The 17854-nt window shown below is 37.8% G+C and overlaps 1 protein-coding gene across 1 annotated transcript in view; it reads right to left on the minus strand.

The window, feature by feature from the left end:
- Positions 1-17854, minus strand: part of LOC140246180 (exportin-T-like) — a 99298-nt gene that overhangs the window by 38769 nt on the left and 42675 nt on the right. The window contains exons 14-17 of the mRNA XM_072325619.1: positions 17685-17780; positions 15313-15455; positions 5904-6189; positions 2807-2996 (exon numbers count right to left, since the gene is read on the minus strand). Of these exons, the coding sequence (XP_072181720.1) occupies positions 2807-2996; positions 5904-6189; positions 15313-15455; positions 17685-17780 (715 nt within the window). The remainder of the gene's footprint in view (positions 1-2806; positions 2997-5903; positions 6190-15312; positions 15456-17684; positions 17781-17854) is intronic.

Consider the following 17854-nt stretch of genomic DNA (forward strand, 5'->3'; position numbering starts at 1 on the left):
ACTGGTTTGAAAGTTATTTGTTAAACAGAAAACAATATGTGTCTATTGACAATCATACTTCACAATTTCAACATATCAATGTTGGTGTCCCACAAGGATCAGTGTTAGGTCCATTACTCTTTTTGCTTTATGTTAATGACCTGGCTTTTGTAAGTGATGTTTTAAAGCCCATTATATTTGCTGATGACACAAACATCTTTCTGTCAGGCAAGGATATCCATGATATGAATGTTGTATTCAATGCAGAATTTGAAAAGGTGTATTCCTGGTTTTTATCCAACAAACTCACTATTAATTTTGAAAAAACAAATTTTATGATATTTAGACCTCAGCAATTACAGCTAGATACAACTTTGTTTGATTTATCCATTAATGACCAAAAAATAAGTAACGTTAAAAAAACAAAGTTTCTTGGTGTCATTATTGACGAACATCTCACATAGAAAGATCAAGTTCAAAATATTTCAGGTAAAATAGCAAAAGCAGTGGGTATTTTAAACAGATGGAAGAGTTTGCTTCCTCTTCGAATTATGTTAAATATTTATAATACCTTGGTTTTGCCACATCTTTCATATTGTACTGTTGTATGGGGAAACTGCTCTAAATATCTTTTGAACAGATTGATTGTTTTACAGAAACGTGCAGTCCGTTGTGTCTCAAACTCTCACTTTTTAGCTCCAACAAACCCTTTGTTTGAGAAATTGAAGGTTTTAAAGGTCTTAGATTTGTATACATTGCAGGCAGCATGCTTCAGGTACAAATTTTCTTGGGATTTACTGCCTGATGTTTTTAAAGATTATTTTATTTGTAATAACAAAGTTAATTTGTATAGAACTAGAAACTCTGATAATTTGTGTGTACCATTTTACCGTCTTAGCCTGTCAAGAAAGTCAATAAGGTATACAGGCCCAAAAATATGGAACTCGGTTACCCCAGTTTGAAATTATGCTCCACCATTTCATCATTCAAAAGACAGTTTAAGTTACAGTTGATTGATGCGTACCGGTATTGTTCATAGAACTGTACTGTGTCTATACAGTGCACTGGCTGATTCTCGGCATGTGTTGTTCTGTGTTCTCTATTCGGGCGCCTGCTCGGTGACCTTCACCCCGGTGCGCTGGCGGGGTGCGCGCGCTGGGGTGGGGGTCGCTGGGCGGCCGCCTCGGGTGGGGGATGTAGAGTGGTACAGGTTGGGAATCGCGCGCGTGCCTGTGGTGATTATGATCGGAGCCTTCTACATTCATTGTACAATGTATTACAATTATTCTTTTACACTGTACTCAGTACACGTATCGTAATGGAGAGCTCTGATCATGTTGGAAGTGGTGCGCCCTCAGTGGCGGGGCGCGGCTCACGATATTGCTTGGCATATGTACACACTGAAGAATCACGATTATACAGCTGTACACTATATTCAATGATACTCGGTATTATGATGATATGTAATTTTTTTTTTTGTCTTTAGTCAATTTTTATAGAATATAATATGCTCAAACCATATATATATTTCTTAAATTGCATTCAATGATAATTCTTGCCCATTTTTTTGTCCCACCCTTTTTATGATTGTTTTTTGGTATGTCATGGTTCCTTCCTTTTGGATGTGCTTTTTTTTTTCTTCTTGTCCCTATTTATTGCAAATCCAGTTCTTTTTTATGCGACTCATGATTTATGTAACAGTGTATAACGACATACAGTTTTAATATTGTATATTTGCTCATGGGATCAGCCTCGAAAGGCCAATGGCCTACTGCTGATTTCCTCCACCATTTATTTTAATTGTTATGTCAATCATGAACACACACTTTTTAACTTTTAACTGTGATTATGTATTTATCCAAAATAATTTTTGGTTTGTATATATGTATGTGTTAGAACTGATTGATTGTGTATTTATATGTTTTTACCTGAACTTGTGGAAAACTGAAACTACAGTTGTATTATCAGTAAAATTTGCCCTCTCTCATCTGTCATTTCTGGAAATAAATGCTTGATTCCTTTCTTTCATTCTTTCACATTAATACTACAATTGGAGAATTACATTCAAACTTAAGTTATCACCTACTTACCAAGTAGATCTACCACCATTATCATTTTCATGCAAATATTGCCAAATCATGTCAATGAGTGACTACATGTTTGAGTTGATGACTCTAATTCTACATACTCCTGCCCGATTTACTACCAATCACTGCATTTCCCCCCCCCCCCCATGAAATAAGGAAGAAGGAAACAAACTAATTTCCTTGTTCCTCATTCCAAAATACACAAAAACAACCTGTATCAGTTTGTGTAAATGTCTAAAATTGGGCATGAAGCCATATTAAGTCCTTACTGCGACCGACTGTGAGTTTCCACTTACACAAGGTACATGGTGTCTGAGGAGTGGGACTTAAACAGTACTTAACTTGGATGAGGAATGTCTGATGTCAAAAATTTTTCGTTAAGGAAGAAGTATTAAAAACTGTACCATCACACCTACAAGTTCTATTTAACATTATGGCAACTCAAATTCACACAACTTTCAAAATGCACACACACAAAAAAAAAAACAACAACCCACACACACTACAGGACAAGTAGACAAACCCATCAATACAAAAATATTTATGAAGTAATATCTTTTTTAAAGGTCTTTTGACCCTAGCTAAAATGTGGTCAATGTCATGACTTTGGTATATCAGAAGAGGAAGGTATGCATGACCACCAAGTGAGTCAGTTTTGCTCTCTAATATGTGTAGGAAATGGTTGGCACACGCGATGGGGTGTGGTCGGTTGAGGGGGTGGAAGCGGTCATTGGCCTTACCTTGGTGGCTGATGACCTCCAGGCAGTCATTCATGGCGATGCACTGCAAGAATTGAAAGTAGCATCGTCGCAGCGTCTGCTTGTCGATGGCCGCCTGGGTGTCCGTCTCCTCCGTCGGCTGCTTGAGGACGCTGTCTATTGTCCTGACGATGGGCATGAAGACCGCTTGCAAGAACCGGATGATTGTTTTCTGCGCAAAAGTGGCGGAGTTCGAGACGACGTTAAAAGTTGGCTACTACTACAGATGAGTGGTCACTCTGTCAACTGGTTTATTCTCTCTGTAAGGTGCGCTCAAATTTTCCACAATCATTAAATGTACCATGAACCATTATTATCATTATCATCACTTTCATTAATGTGGGTGATAGTATGTGACGACAGCATCTCTGATTTACAAAGTACAGACAACATATAACAAACTTGTTGCAGATAAAGATTGTGCTGATTGGCAATGAATTTGGTGGGTCACGACGAATGAATTTAAACAGACATATGTGTACAATGTACATAGAAATGAAAGTATCTTCCCAATTTTGGCCTCCATCAAACAATATCTACACTATGCTCAGAGAGGCCAACACTTTTTGAATACAAAACACACACAGGAAAAAAACCCTTTCTGATATGTCCTTTAAATGCAAAATATGTTGTTTTGTGTTGCACATCTGTAATCAATGCCCTCAACTGATGTATCTTCAGATACATCAGCTTTCCATCACTTTCACTGTAATTTTGCTCCCCAGTGACCTTTTTCTTGCTTGCTTCATTATATACTAAATATATGCACTCATCAAAGTTCTTTGAACTTTAGTATCAATCAACAAAGTTTTTGAACTCTACAATAACCAAACACTTGGTGCTTACACAGGTCATAACACTGAGGGGCCATTCCACTCACTTGTATCAATATTAGGTGGTTATCGTATCTATCTTGTATTGTTTTATTTATATCTACATGTATGAGATCACATAGAAACAAATACTGGGAGTGGTAACAGGAATATGATCATGTCAGCACTATTTATTTATTTGGCACCAGTGCCTCTCTCCACCCATCCTGACAGATACTTACAACATAATTTTTGTCCTATCTCTTTGATGTATACAGTGTACTGCCCAAAACTTAATTGTCCACCCATTAGACTACTTGTCTGCAAATAACATATAAATTGATCACCACCTTCTCCCCCCCCCCCCCCCAAAGCAGGAGACATGGGAACTTGCATCGACTGAAACTTGCATCAAATTCTAGATATAATCTCGAATAACCAGAGCATAAATGCATATTTCCCCACTTAAGTTTGATAACATCTTGATGTTAATAACCCATCAATATAAAGCCCTAGGGAATTTTGTGGCAGAAATGATTGTTTTGTAATCGTGAAGTCTGCACCTCAAAATTTCACTGTATCCCCCAAAGTGAAGAACAATTAGCTGAAACCGCTCCAGTGCATCCAAACCCTATTACAATCAACTAGAAATCTACACAAATTTGCCAAAATGAAGAGGAAATAGAAAAAAAAAAACCCACTGATGCAGCTGCAATTTTCTGACAATGAATTCAGCTTCTTTTTTCAATCCAACTAGTTTCAGTTGATAGCTTCAGTGGAGCCAGACATAAGTTGTAAAATGTAGCAATAAATCATTTCAGCTCTGCTCAATATGATCAGACATCTTAAAAAGAAAAATGCAATGAAATCATGGCTAATTCCCCAGCCTATACTGCAAAATCCACCACAGAACAAAAATCATAAAATTCAGACAAAGTGCAAAGGGAGCAGGACATCTGCTGTTATCACAGCACATTTGACATATCTTTCATTCTTTGCTTCCTGCTTTCAAATAAACAATGCTATCATAAAAACAGCACAATCACATAAAAAACCTGTTTTCTCGAGAGAACATACAATATGACACTTCTCATGAGAAAGCGCAACAAAAGACGCTGCAATTCATCTTCTGAATTTCCTTGACAGATGAACAGCTGTAGCACTGCATGTCAACCATCAAAGGAAAACTCCAATGTGTTCAATACTTTGACTCAAATAATTGGAGTACAGACAAAATACATCAAACAATCAGAGTATCATCCAACTTGGACAGAAGGTGAAAACTTCAACATTTTGACAAAAGTATATATTTGAAAAAAAAAAAACAGTGATATCAGTTTAAGTCATATTAACAAATTGGACACAACGATGACATCATCACCTCACAATTTTTCCATTGAATTTGTACAAATGGATTATTGTGAAAGGGAGATGTGTGAGAATATGATTATCATCATCTCATCAAATTTTCATAAATGCGACTATGAATAATACTATAATGTGGCCATGACTCATGCTTGTGAGAGAAATATATGAGATGTGAAATTAACTATTCGGAAAATTTAATCAATTGTTCAAGTTTTATTTATTCACTGTTCTGTGTGTTTGATATCTCTTCCATTTTGTCACAGTCTCTCATGGAGTTGCAGATATTTACTTTGATCTTTTTCTGCATGGTTCTATTTATCAAGCTAGGGAAAGAAGGAAGCAGGCCAGAAATAAATCCCTTTTATGGAAATCAGACACTGAAACTTGGAGTGATACTATCACACACTCGTACAAAGCAAAAAGCGAAAAAGAGGAACCCGCCCTCGATTTGCCAGGTAACATAATATAGAAGAGGAAAACGTATGACGGAATGGCAGTACTAGTAATCAATGAAATATCCTATTTTTGGTAATGTGAAAATGTGACCTAAATAGGTGCTGAGAACTAATTTTCAGTATTCATTGCACATTTACGAAGCACTTACAGATAACCTATACGAAGCCCCCCTTCAATTTAAAAAAAAAAAAGAAGAAGAAGAAAGGAATGAAAGGACGGAAACTGCAGAGAGCGATAATAAAACTATGGGAAGTTTTTGTATCAAACTGATGTATGGATTTTAGGCTTCCTCTTTCACTTTCTTCATAATGTTCTTTCATATGTCATTATGAGTTTCAATGGCCAATCTGTATAAGCCAGAATATGAAACATATATAACCCCAAGCGGAAGTAAAAAATAAAACTAATTTCATCACACCAAGGCATTCGGGTATTTCCCTCACCTTAAACTTTGAGATGATTTGGTTGATGAGCGGCATGAACTTGTGAAGATCACGCGCCTCCGACTTCTTGAGCAGGTGCTCCACGGCAACCGGCACGTAGGGGAGAACCGCCTCCTCCAGGCAGACGACCATGCGGTGCAGGTACTGCCGCACGGCGGCGTGAACCGTGCCGTGCTGGTGGGGAACGTCGAGCGCCCGTAGGAACACATCCAGAGCCTCGGTGTAGCAACTTTCGCAGCCGCATTGCTTGATCGTCAGCTGTGAGTGGAAGGCCTTGCTTGTACGACTAGATGAGATAAAGAGAGACGTGAGAGAGAGAGAAAGCGATAATTTAAAATAGTACATCTCAAATGCATTACGTGCAGATTCTGAGGAAACGTATTGTCACTGCGGCAACAAGACCTCATAGATCTACAAAATGTCAAATGTTCATGAGAGCCAAAAAACATGGCGGCCAAAGCACTGCATCAAATAGGATAGCCTTTCCTTTGACATGCCATGGTGGCTTCATTTTGGGGGTATGACAGTTAGGATTTGGACAGGTACTCACTTAACTGATTATCTGATCATTTATCCAAAAAAGTCATTTTCACCAAAATTTAAGATACAAGGTCTTGTCACCCCAGCTATGATATATTCTATTCTGTCATTTCTTTTCTAGACAATGTTATACAGTGCACTCCCATATAACAAATATGATTACAATAATTTTTTTTTTTTTAATCAAATTAGAAATTCAGATTTAGAAAATCTCTATATCTTTACATACTTTATATGTTCTGCTTTGAAAATTTGATATGATGAAAGAAAACTGACAGTGCTGTGGACTTTGTTACAAGAGGAGTTGACTGCATTATTTCAAGCAATTTTCTGTTCCTCCTTCTTCTTTTTTATTTTTTAAGCAGGGTCTCAAGCGATTATCATGAATCTCTTATTGTAGTATACACATCATTGAACATCAATGTGTTGGAGCATTACATTGCCTATGAATGAGGACTGAAAAAAAATTCCTAAGTGTGGATGACGCAAATTTACATGGTTGCATAAAGTGTATGTGATGTAAGGATTATTCTACTTCATAACTTGAGAGTTATGCAAACACTGGCACAAAAAGCACCCAACAGCCATTCAACATCATACAATGAATAGACATTACTTCTCCAAGACAAATGCCAGTGTTACATAAAAATGATGCATCATGCGGTTGGATGGCATCGCAAAGTGACGCTCACCCCATCGAGTGATAAAACATATGGCGTGTGAGATGTAATTAATTTTTCTCTGTCACTTCCTGTGCCTATTCATTCATCAAGCATGACAACGCTATTTCAAACTTAAGTCTTCGCAAGCCTCTTACATGGCAAAAGTTTCCCAAACACTTCTCAGTGAAAGGGATGATGAGTGTCAAACCATACGGTACTCAAGCTTACACGATTGTGCAAGGCCAAGTGATGGATTTACTCTTGTGGTGAAATTAACGCAGCCATGAGCATCCCATTGTAACTCTCACATGTTTTAACATGCACGAGTGTGCTTCTAAATGACATTGCAATGCCAAAGGCGATTTGGATTTCTGCCACAGACGAGTTTGGTTTCTGTTTTGAGCAATCGGTACCACAGAGGGCGCACGGTGGTTTTACAGCGTATCCGGGCAATTTCCCCCCCCCCCCCCCCCAAATATGGTTAGTTGTAAAATTAGAGCAAAGATTAGGGTTAGGTATAGGTTTAGGGTTGAGAGTTGGGTTAGGGTTAGGATTAGGTTCAGGATTAGGATTTTAGGATTAAGGGCCAGGGGAAGGGTCCGGGGTAGTTGCCCAGGGAGTAATTGCCCTAGACCCGTTTCACAGGGGTATCTTCCAAAAGTGCACTCCTGGATCATGAGATACTGTATTTTGTATAATAAGCAACTTTTTTTTTTTTCTCTGCTCTGTCACTTCATTCTGGTATACTGAGGTGACATTAAAGGTTTTTTTTTTTTTTTTTAACTGCTTTCCTGCATATAATGATGAAAATGATAATGAATAACATTTATATAGCGCTTAATATGAGTACAGAAGGTCAAGAAAAATGAATGCTGCACATATGTGTACATGTACTTCAGTATTGGGAAAAGAAATGATAAAAGGATATTTCTTTCAAAAATTAATAGATAGCATTTAACTAAATTTTCATGCTACTTTAGAATTACATCACTTTTGGGCATGGAGCATTCCAAAATAAATAAATAAATAAATGAATAAAAACAAAGCCAACATGAAAAATAAAAGTAAATACGGGCTTTAAAAAAGACCCTTCAAATTACTCTTGTGCTCTTTACATTGCTTTCAAATAAAGGCGTGCAAATACAGGCATTATATACAAATATCTATTTGTCTCATAAGGTCTTCTACAATGAATATCAAACTTGCCATCTTATTCAATGAGTGTAACACACACACACACACACACACACACACCCACAAGAATTTACAATAAAAGCTCTTTGTTCCTTGCTAACAATTGACCATTGTGACTGGCCACAAGTTTATCAAACAATGCATAATGTACGCCAGGTATGATATTGTGGCATTAAAACAATGAATAATGGTGACCCTGAGGAAAACAAAGGCCCAGTAACAACAACAACGAATACCACAAGGGCACACACAAGGCAGGCCTCGAGTTGCGATATCATATTACAATAAACCCAAGTGAAACAAACTGTGTCTATAGTTACTCAATACTTACAAATTTACAATAGGCAAAGTTCTCACGCCTATTTACATACATATCAGAAACCAGATGTGAAGCAATCGACCATTATCAGCAGTTGATATACAATGTATAACAGTCTCACCTGACTATACTAACACTTTTATTTTCATTTTTCTTTTTGTATAGAATCCAAGTGTGCCACATATCACATGCTGAAGGTCAATGATACTACAGCCTTGAAATATCTTCAGAGGTATATTTCATAGGCTCTCTGTCATGTCTATTTATAACCATATGATATTGATATCGTTCACTTAGAATACATACATCAATAAATACAGGGTCCTGTTGCAATAAATATGGGGTCCTGTTGCAATAACTGTTGATGTAACTGGCAAGAGTGTTGTGCAAACCCTAGAGACAGCCTACCCCCAACCCCTTTCTTTTTTGCATTGTGACATCATCAAATGAAATGAACAATACGCCAATAGGAAAGATCAATCAGCTGACTTAAATTCAATGTGTTACATTCATGCAGTAAATCATCAATGTCATATCTGTGGAAGGAAGGATATCATATATACCAATATTACTATAATGATTTTCAAATACGCGGTGTTCAAGCCACAAGTGAATAAAAGTACCTTACAGTCATATGAAATAGTATCCACCATTCATAGAAAGAATATTCTAGCTCAATAAGTCATGTTACTTTATTTGGCACATTGCAAGAGTGAAATAATACATTTCAAAATGACACGATAACACTTCGAACATGTCATTAAAGACACACTTTCACTGTGGTCCCTGGGTGGTGTATTATTTCACTGTGCCTGAAATAGGTACACAACTTCTATAAGAGGTTGCAAGTGTATAGCAAAACTTCAGAAATGTGTGCATGGTTTTGTGTGCTTCAGGTTTGTGTTTTGTTTCAGTTTTTTTTTTTTTTTCCCACAGAGCAGGGCTCTCAATCATGACACCTACATCATCAAAAGCCAGAAACTAGGCACTGACGAAGTATCACATGATGGAATGCGCTGATGCAGTTGAGTACTTGGTGTGTCTACTAAACTGGTCATGATGCCATATGCAGGCACCGCCTACGAGGCGATTAACTTTAAAGGTGCTGACAAGAGTGCTTGCCATACCTCACATACTGTAGCTTGTCATGAAGATATGCACAAGGGGTCTCCCACCTCCCTGGTATGACCCACATTTGACCATGTGCTGTTTTAGAGGCTACTGTTACCTTCACATGATCCAGGCAATGTCCATACATTGTAAAGGCATGATTGTGTCTAGCACCGCAAGATAGACTTTTATGCTGGTTACGAATTAACAGCGCCACACAACTTCAAGGACAAATTATCTTCAACGAATCAAGTGAAGTAATATCTGACAAATCAGCTTCTCAATACAAAACAAAGACAAAATAAAGCAATTTGCCTGCTGTGCACAGTTGAGTGGGGTAACCAGCTTTTCACTATACAGGTGTATCTGCATATCTGCTCAAGGCCTTCATATACATTTTGATGAAGTTCATAAATCTTGTCTGCTGATGGAGGGTTGAAATTTAACCCTCTTCACACAAAGAAACAGTCCAACCTCAGCCATCAAGACATGTCAAGGCCAATGGCCATCAAAATACATGTAAATGGTATGGCTGGATACATACTAGAGTATTAACAGTGAGATATGCTCAAGTATGTCACTTTCTACCAAGTAGTGGTGGGGTATACCACATGTTCCCCCCCCCCCCCCCACCCCCACCAGAACAAGAAAAAATACAATGAGACTTTCTGCTACGATAACTTTAACCCTAATCAGGCTGGGGGGGGGGGGCGGAATCCGCCCCCCCTCGACGTTTCGCGCAATATCTTCGCAGCGCGATAAGCTCCTGCTGCGATATTTCATGACTTTTTTCTTTCAAGTATCGCGCAACTTTTGAGACCAAAATTGTTGCGCCCGCGCGTACCGTTTTGACGTGACGCCCGTTCGAAAAAAATTTGTCAACCCCAAAATTGCTCCAAAACGTGATTTTGTGTACAAATCCAATGCAAATTGTGTTTTTTCAATTAATTCACATAAAAATTCATATCTTGACTTAGAATGGACGAAATTAATTTATTTTAGCATAATAAAGCTTTGAAAAATGTCTGTGACAAATTCTGGCCAAAAAACAAACAAAAACAAAAGGTCGAAAAACAAGGAAATATATAAGAAATTCAACAAACAATCAAATACATACAAAATTAATTTTGATACAGATTTTTTTTTATCCTATGTCTCAGGAGAATGATACAAGAAACATTTTTAAAAAGAAATTAGCTTAATTAGAGCATTAATAAGTGATTTAGAGCCCCAAACTGATTTTATGCATAAATTACAATAATTAATTAATATAACATATAAGAAACATTTTTCGGAGAAAGCAACCATACATTTTGATAGCATACGTCGCGGGCGTCGCGTGTGGCGATTTTCGGCACGATCACGCGTTCCATAGGCGAGATCTGAAGGGGGGCGGAATCCCCCCCCCCCCCCCCCCCCCCCCCCCAGATATAGATATAGCATAGCCAAAAAAAGCCCAGCCTGATTAGGGTTAAGAATAGTGAATCAATCAACATGAAATTTCAAGGTATGAAACTATAACTTAAAACACATCTTACAGGAAAAACCCATCCAATTTGTTTCAGTGGTTACACAGAAATGGAGATCCTTGTTTAGTATGTCAAGAATCCCTTCCCTCCAAGTTTAGTTCATTCTGTATGGATGCCCAGAGCATCCAAATGCTAAACTTGGAAGAAACGGACCCATGACATGCTTTACAATGATCCACATATCTCTGTGACCACTTACCCAAATTGAATGGGGTTTTCTGCAAAATGTAGGAAAGAAGTTATAGTTTCATACCCTGAAATAGCATTAAGATTGTTTAATCATTTTCAAAGTTGTAAATGAGAAATCCAATTATAATTTTTGTTGGGGAAATTGCACACTTCTTAATACAAATGATGTGGAAATAAAATTACATGTAAGTGGGAATATCCTTCTCATGTTTCTCTCCTTTTTCTTTTGAGCTTGCTGACAAGCAAGGATTATCAAGCCTAGGAGGTATTCCAGCTCTCTCTCATCTCCCTTATCTCTCTCCTTCATCACACCATCAGCCAAACTGCACACTTTTCTTTCTTGCACCAGAATTTGGGTTTCTATATACAACACATCATATCAAATTGATTAACACTCATGTTGTGAATTTCTTATTGCAAAGTATTTGTATGAGAATGACCAATTTGTAATTGATTTTTTAGAAAAGTTTAGCACTGAAAAGTCATGAGAATAAAAAGACAATTTAATCATGTGCCAGCCAATGTCCTGACAACCAAGATATCCGCAAAAGTTGATGGCAGGACAACTGAGGTCGGACTGTATTGTCCATTTATCCGTCACATCAAATAACCATATGATTGGACAGATGTTCCTTGTGGAATTCACGGCCAGAAACATTACATTTTAGCTCAAGTTTGAGAACCCAACAGGATATGGGATGGACAGACAGACTGACAGGCGGATAACTTGAAACATGATACTACTAGTGTCCTTAAAGGTAGGGAATCCCATTTGCATGCCTTAAATGAAGAGTTGTATAAACACAGTGGTATGTTGAAGAGAGTATCATTTTAGAAACTCCCATAAAGTATTGAAAGTGGAAGGTAACATTTAGTACATTTTTATTGACCGTTAGATTTTGAATTGAATTTTTTTCGGGGCTCACCGCAAATTCCAGTACATTACTAGGCTACCTTTGCAGACCCATGCACTGCATGTGTGTCCATCATGTATATTTTGTGAAGAAAGTTCATCAAAACTTACAAACATTTCTATATACATACTTGCCACACACTCTATATGTTATTACATCAGCTCTTATACTTTTAGATTTGTGTTTATAGATAGAAAAATACAGAAGACTGCAACAAAAAGGCTTAAGTGTGGCTGACACACAGAACTACTGAGTAGTTGAGTTTTGTGCATTATTCAAATTGTAGATAACTGTTGACTTCCAAATTTCTAAGTAGTGACCTAAACAAGTCCCCTGAGGTTCATATCTAATGTTTTGCTGCATTTTGGGAGTTCTGTAAAAGGTATCCCCTACCTTTAAGTGGAGGCATAGAAATGGCACAGCCTAAAATTTTGGATTCCAGATAGTCTCTAAGTTATGCATGATCCTCACGCCAATTCTAAATATCACTTCTCATCTGTCAAAGTCCAAGAACTTGCGATCCAGGAACTGAAACTACAGACTTCAGTTTCTTTGTCAACTTATTAAGGTCTACGCAGAATTCCCAAGGTTTTTGTGATGTGAGCTCCATAACTACGGGATGTTTATCCAGTTGAGGTTTAATGATAAATATACGCAAAGTCCAATTAACCCCACTGGAACTTTGCTTGCTTCATGGAGTTTCAACCCACATCCCATGAATCACACTACAAATTCTTGGAAGAATTCTCTTTGTCTTTTTTATGTTTGCAGAATGATAATAGATAAGGATGGATGTTTGAAGGCAATTACTTTAATTACATTATTCATCTTCTAGACTATGTGGGGCTACGTGGTGTTTCTCAAGACGTTTATTGATTTTGTTGATCACTACATACTGTACTTGACTCAGTCATTAAAAAAAACCCACAAAAATTTACAGCAGAAGTTACAGAAAGAATGCAGAAAATATAGACACACACAAAATGCACACAAGAATATGCATTCATAAAATGCAATATGGGTATCTTACATGTCAAGGTAAATAACACATGTCGCATAGTATACCATGATTTATGTGTGATGGAATGTAATGGAAGGTTACTGGTGCAGTCCAACCTCTCCTATCAGGACATGTAAATATTGGTGTTACAATCCGACCTCTCCTATCTAGACATGTCAGGACCGGTGCTCATCCGGATAAGGGATTTGGCTGGATATGGGAGATTCAATGTTTAATACACGCAGCTACCATAGAACGGTCGCCTATACCATGCCCCGATTTAATGAAGTTTTTTACGTTTTTACAATGACCGGGATAGTGAATGTCTGAATGCATGTTATTTAGATGACAATTAGATGAGAATGTATGTTAATTACGAGTTGTATGTTGAGAATAATACAAATTGTATGTAATTCATGTTAGTTTGTGCAGGAACTTTGATTGAGTTTGAAATCCCCTTCCCCCGTAATTATACATTGTAAAACAAGGAAAAGTAGAAATTACGCGGTGCGTAATATATGTCCCCGCCGGAAGTAGCATTTTGTAGCCAATGTACAATACAGGTCAAAAATCAAGGTCAAAGGTCAAAGAAGTCAAAGGTCAAAATTCTGTGTAGAAGCCCTCACCTAGTGCCATCACATAAAGCAAACGAAAAATCGTAATCGGGTTACAAAAGGCGAAGGAGTAGCATTTTGTAGCAAAATGTACAATACAGGTCACAAATCAAGGTCAAAGGTCAAAAAAGTCAAAGGTCAAAATTCTGTGTAGGAGTTTTGAAGCCCTCACCTAGTGCCATCACATAAAGCAAACGGAATCGAAATTGGGTTAGAAACGGCGAAGGAGTAGCATTTTGTAGCAAAATGTACAATACAGGTCAAAAATCAAGGTCAAAGGTTAAAGAAGTTAAAGGTCAAAATTCTGTGTAAAAGTTTTGAAGCCCTCACCTAGTGCCATCACATAAAGTAAACGGAATCGAAATCGGGTTAGAAATGGCGAAGGAGTAGCATTTTGTAGCAAAATGTACAATATAGGTCAAAAATCAAGGTCAAAGGTCAAAGAAGTCAAAGGTCAAAATTCTGTGTAAAAGTTTTGAAGCCCTCACCTACTGCCATCACATAAAGCAAACGGAATTGAAATCGGGTTAGAAATGGCGAAGGAGTAGCATTTTGTAGCCAATGTACAATATAGGTCAAAAATCAAGGTCAAAGGTCAAAGAAGTCAAAGGTCAAAATTCTGTGTAGAAGTTTTGAAGCCCTCACCTAGCGCCATCACATAAAGCAAACGGAATTGAAATCAGGTTAGAAATGGCGAAGGAGTAGCATTTTGTAGCCAATGTACAATATAGGTAAAAAATCAAGCTCAAAGGTCAAAGAAGTCAAAGGTCAAAATTCTGTGTAGAAGTTTTGAAGCCCTCACCTAGTGCCATCACATAAAGCAAACGGAATCGAAATCGGGTTAGAAATGGCGAAGGAGTAGCATTTTGAAGCAAAATGTACAATATAGGTCAAAGGTCAAGGTCAAAGGTCACAACTGAAATTCTGTGTAGAAGTTTCAAAGCTCCCATGTAGTGCTATCATATAAAGCAAACAGAATCAAAATTGGCTCATAAATGACAGAGAAGTAGCAAATTGAACATTTTGATCACACACGGACGCACAGACGGACGGACGGACGGACGGACGGACACACACACGTACGGAGCCCGTTTCATTGTCCCCTGCTCGAACTCGTTCGGCGGGGACAAAAAAAGGACCAAAATCGCATCCGGATAACAGAGTGATCCAGACAAAGGGAGGTCTGATAGGAGAGGTTGGACTGTACTTGTGTGTACTAACATCTATTCACACCAGCTCCTTCACATTCTCAGATATCTTTTTTGAGACAAAGTTAGACGAGATGACATGATCCCATAAAAATTCCAATCATCCAGCAACATGCTATATGAGGGTTACCTTGTGCACGCTATGGCGTGTGCAATGATCTCACTCAATACGACCTGTCGCTGCTCGTCCGTCTCTGTGCACAGCTTTGGGTAGAGTGTGTTGAACTTGTCGATGATTGGCGCCAACACGTTTCTCATCAGCAGCTGCTTCTTCTGTGAACGAAATGTCACACATACTACATCTTTCACTGGTCGGGCAAACTAGAGATATTAAGGGACAAGTCCACCTTCACATACATGTGAATCGAGAGCACGCAGCAATATTCATTGAACACATCACTGAAAGTCTGAGGAAAAATGGACAATCCATTCAAAAGTTTCTATCTTTTAAAGTTTCAGTGCTGCTATCGCAAGATGAGAAGATGACTCCAGCTTATGATGTCACATGTGTAGCACAATATAAAGAAAATATAGAGAAAATTCAACATATTTTCACTTTTCTCGCATAATGAAAAGAGCACTTGACAATTGTCAAACTTTGCCAACTGAAGAGTATAATGAAGTTCAAGTGCTAAAAAAAAAAACCCATTCCAATATACAATTTTGTTGTTGTTCTTTAAAGAAATACATGTGTATGCTGTCACTATCAGCGATCAATGAACAAGTATAACAATGCTAATAAACTGTTTGCTGAAAGTTTTTGAACACCATCTACAGGCATTATTGACCTGGTCACTCACTCATCTGGTCACTCAAATATTTTTTATAAATATTATTTTTTAAGCATTCAGCATTTTATTTCAAAACCACTTTTTTGGGGGCATCATTTCATATTAACACAATATCAAAGACTTTGGCAGTGTGTAGAACCATGTCATGCAGAGATTTCAAAGTGGAAACATTGTCAAATAGCGCCTTTAAGAGAATTAAAGATGTCTCCCCCTTACGAAACACAAAAGCATTAAACAAAAAACAAAATCAAGAATAAAATGCTAAATTCATGGTAAAAACTAACATTAAAATTTGCCTATGACCTAATATGCTTTAGATTCTTCCAGATTATTGCGGGGAATATTCCACCACTAATCTTCCACACTGGTTTTATTGAGCAATTGTCTACGGAAGTACTTTGTTACCACAAGTACATCCTGCAACATGTTCCTCTTGGCCCTGTTGTGTTGAAACCAATCTTATGCAAAATTAACTCAGCTGTGGAAAGAATTGTGCAATTTAGCGGATATCTCCCGACAAGTGTGTTTGATAAGATAATCCCTTAATGCTTGGGTAAACCCGAACCCGTTCCAAGTTTTGAAGAACTGCTGTTCAATAAAAAGTGTCAGGAAGGAATACAGAGCTGTACCCTACGGCAATATCCTTGAAAAAGAAAACAAGCATGGAAAAATAATTTGGCAAGCTGCTGAAAGAGTCAAGGATTCAATTCTGGCAGAAAGATGCTAAATATCTAACGAGAAATGAGAGGGTGGGTGAGCGTTTCAATCAAATTTCAAATGCTTATCTTTTGTCATTAGAAAAAAAAAAAATCATGCTAGAATCTTCTTTTGAATAGTCACAAAATCCAATTCATGACTGAACCTTGGAAGACCTTTTTGCTCAATTCAACTGCAGGCAAGGAGCCACATCTGAGCCGATTAGCCAGCATGTACTTTGAATAATGTTTGACTTCAATTCCGGTGTTCCACTGACGTCACAAAAGCCTGACTGAAAAGATATCCCAAAGAATGTAATGCCCCCGGTGCTTTTTGTCATTATTTCTATTCCACAACTAACTGCTTCTGTGAAAAAAAAAAAAAAAAAAAGTTATTACCCTGACAATCTACATTCCATTAGAGCAGTTCTGTCATGTCCTCTAAACACACTGATCTTATCAAAAGTTCATGTAACTACAGACAGTTGAAGTTTGATATGAGCTCTATTCTCTCTTTTTTTTTCTGTAAAAACCATGCTTTTACAAACTGTACTTTCTTTGGAAACAGATGGTACGTGTTGCAATGATGTCCTTAGGCCATAAAAAGTAGTCTGTACATAAGATGATATCATCAAAGAACACCCTGAAAATAATTGTTGCCACTTTTTTCTTTCTTTTTGACCTTTTCTGTTTTCTTTACTACTAAATGACAAAAAAAGAGAAAATAGTGAAGTAGGGCTGTCCCCGTAAAATTTGTATAACTTGATGTCACTTTAGTTGTCATGTGATCCTATGAATGGTCTGTCTTTCACTTGACTTTCATATCTGCATAGCTCATATCCATTAAAAGGAAACTTTACGCACTACACACTTTTGTCAGTTTTGCAAAGAAGTTGTGGCACCTTTTACTCCACCCTTGTGAGTGCTGAGCAAAACACGACGGCATGAAAACTGATAGCGGTGAGGGCAGGAGTGAGGGGCTTCTCACAGAGGAGGAGGGGGTGAAAGTGACTTACGTCCGAATCAAAGGCACTGGATGTGATGATGACGCCGGCAACTTCATACAAGAAAAGCTGGTCGTCTGTCGTCAGTGAGGGCGGGTGACCATTTTCCTGATCAATGATAAGTGAAAGGAAAGTGACAATCATTACGTCTGTAATGGAAACATGGAATGAAGTCACCAATT

This window comes from Diadema setosum, chromosome 2, assembly GCF_964275005.1.
Source record: "Diadema setosum chromosome 2, eeDiaSeto1, whole genome shotgun sequence".
In the NCBI taxonomy this organism is placed as follows: domain Eukaryota; kingdom Metazoa; phylum Echinodermata; class Echinoidea; order Diadematoida; family Diadematidae; genus Diadema; species Diadema setosum.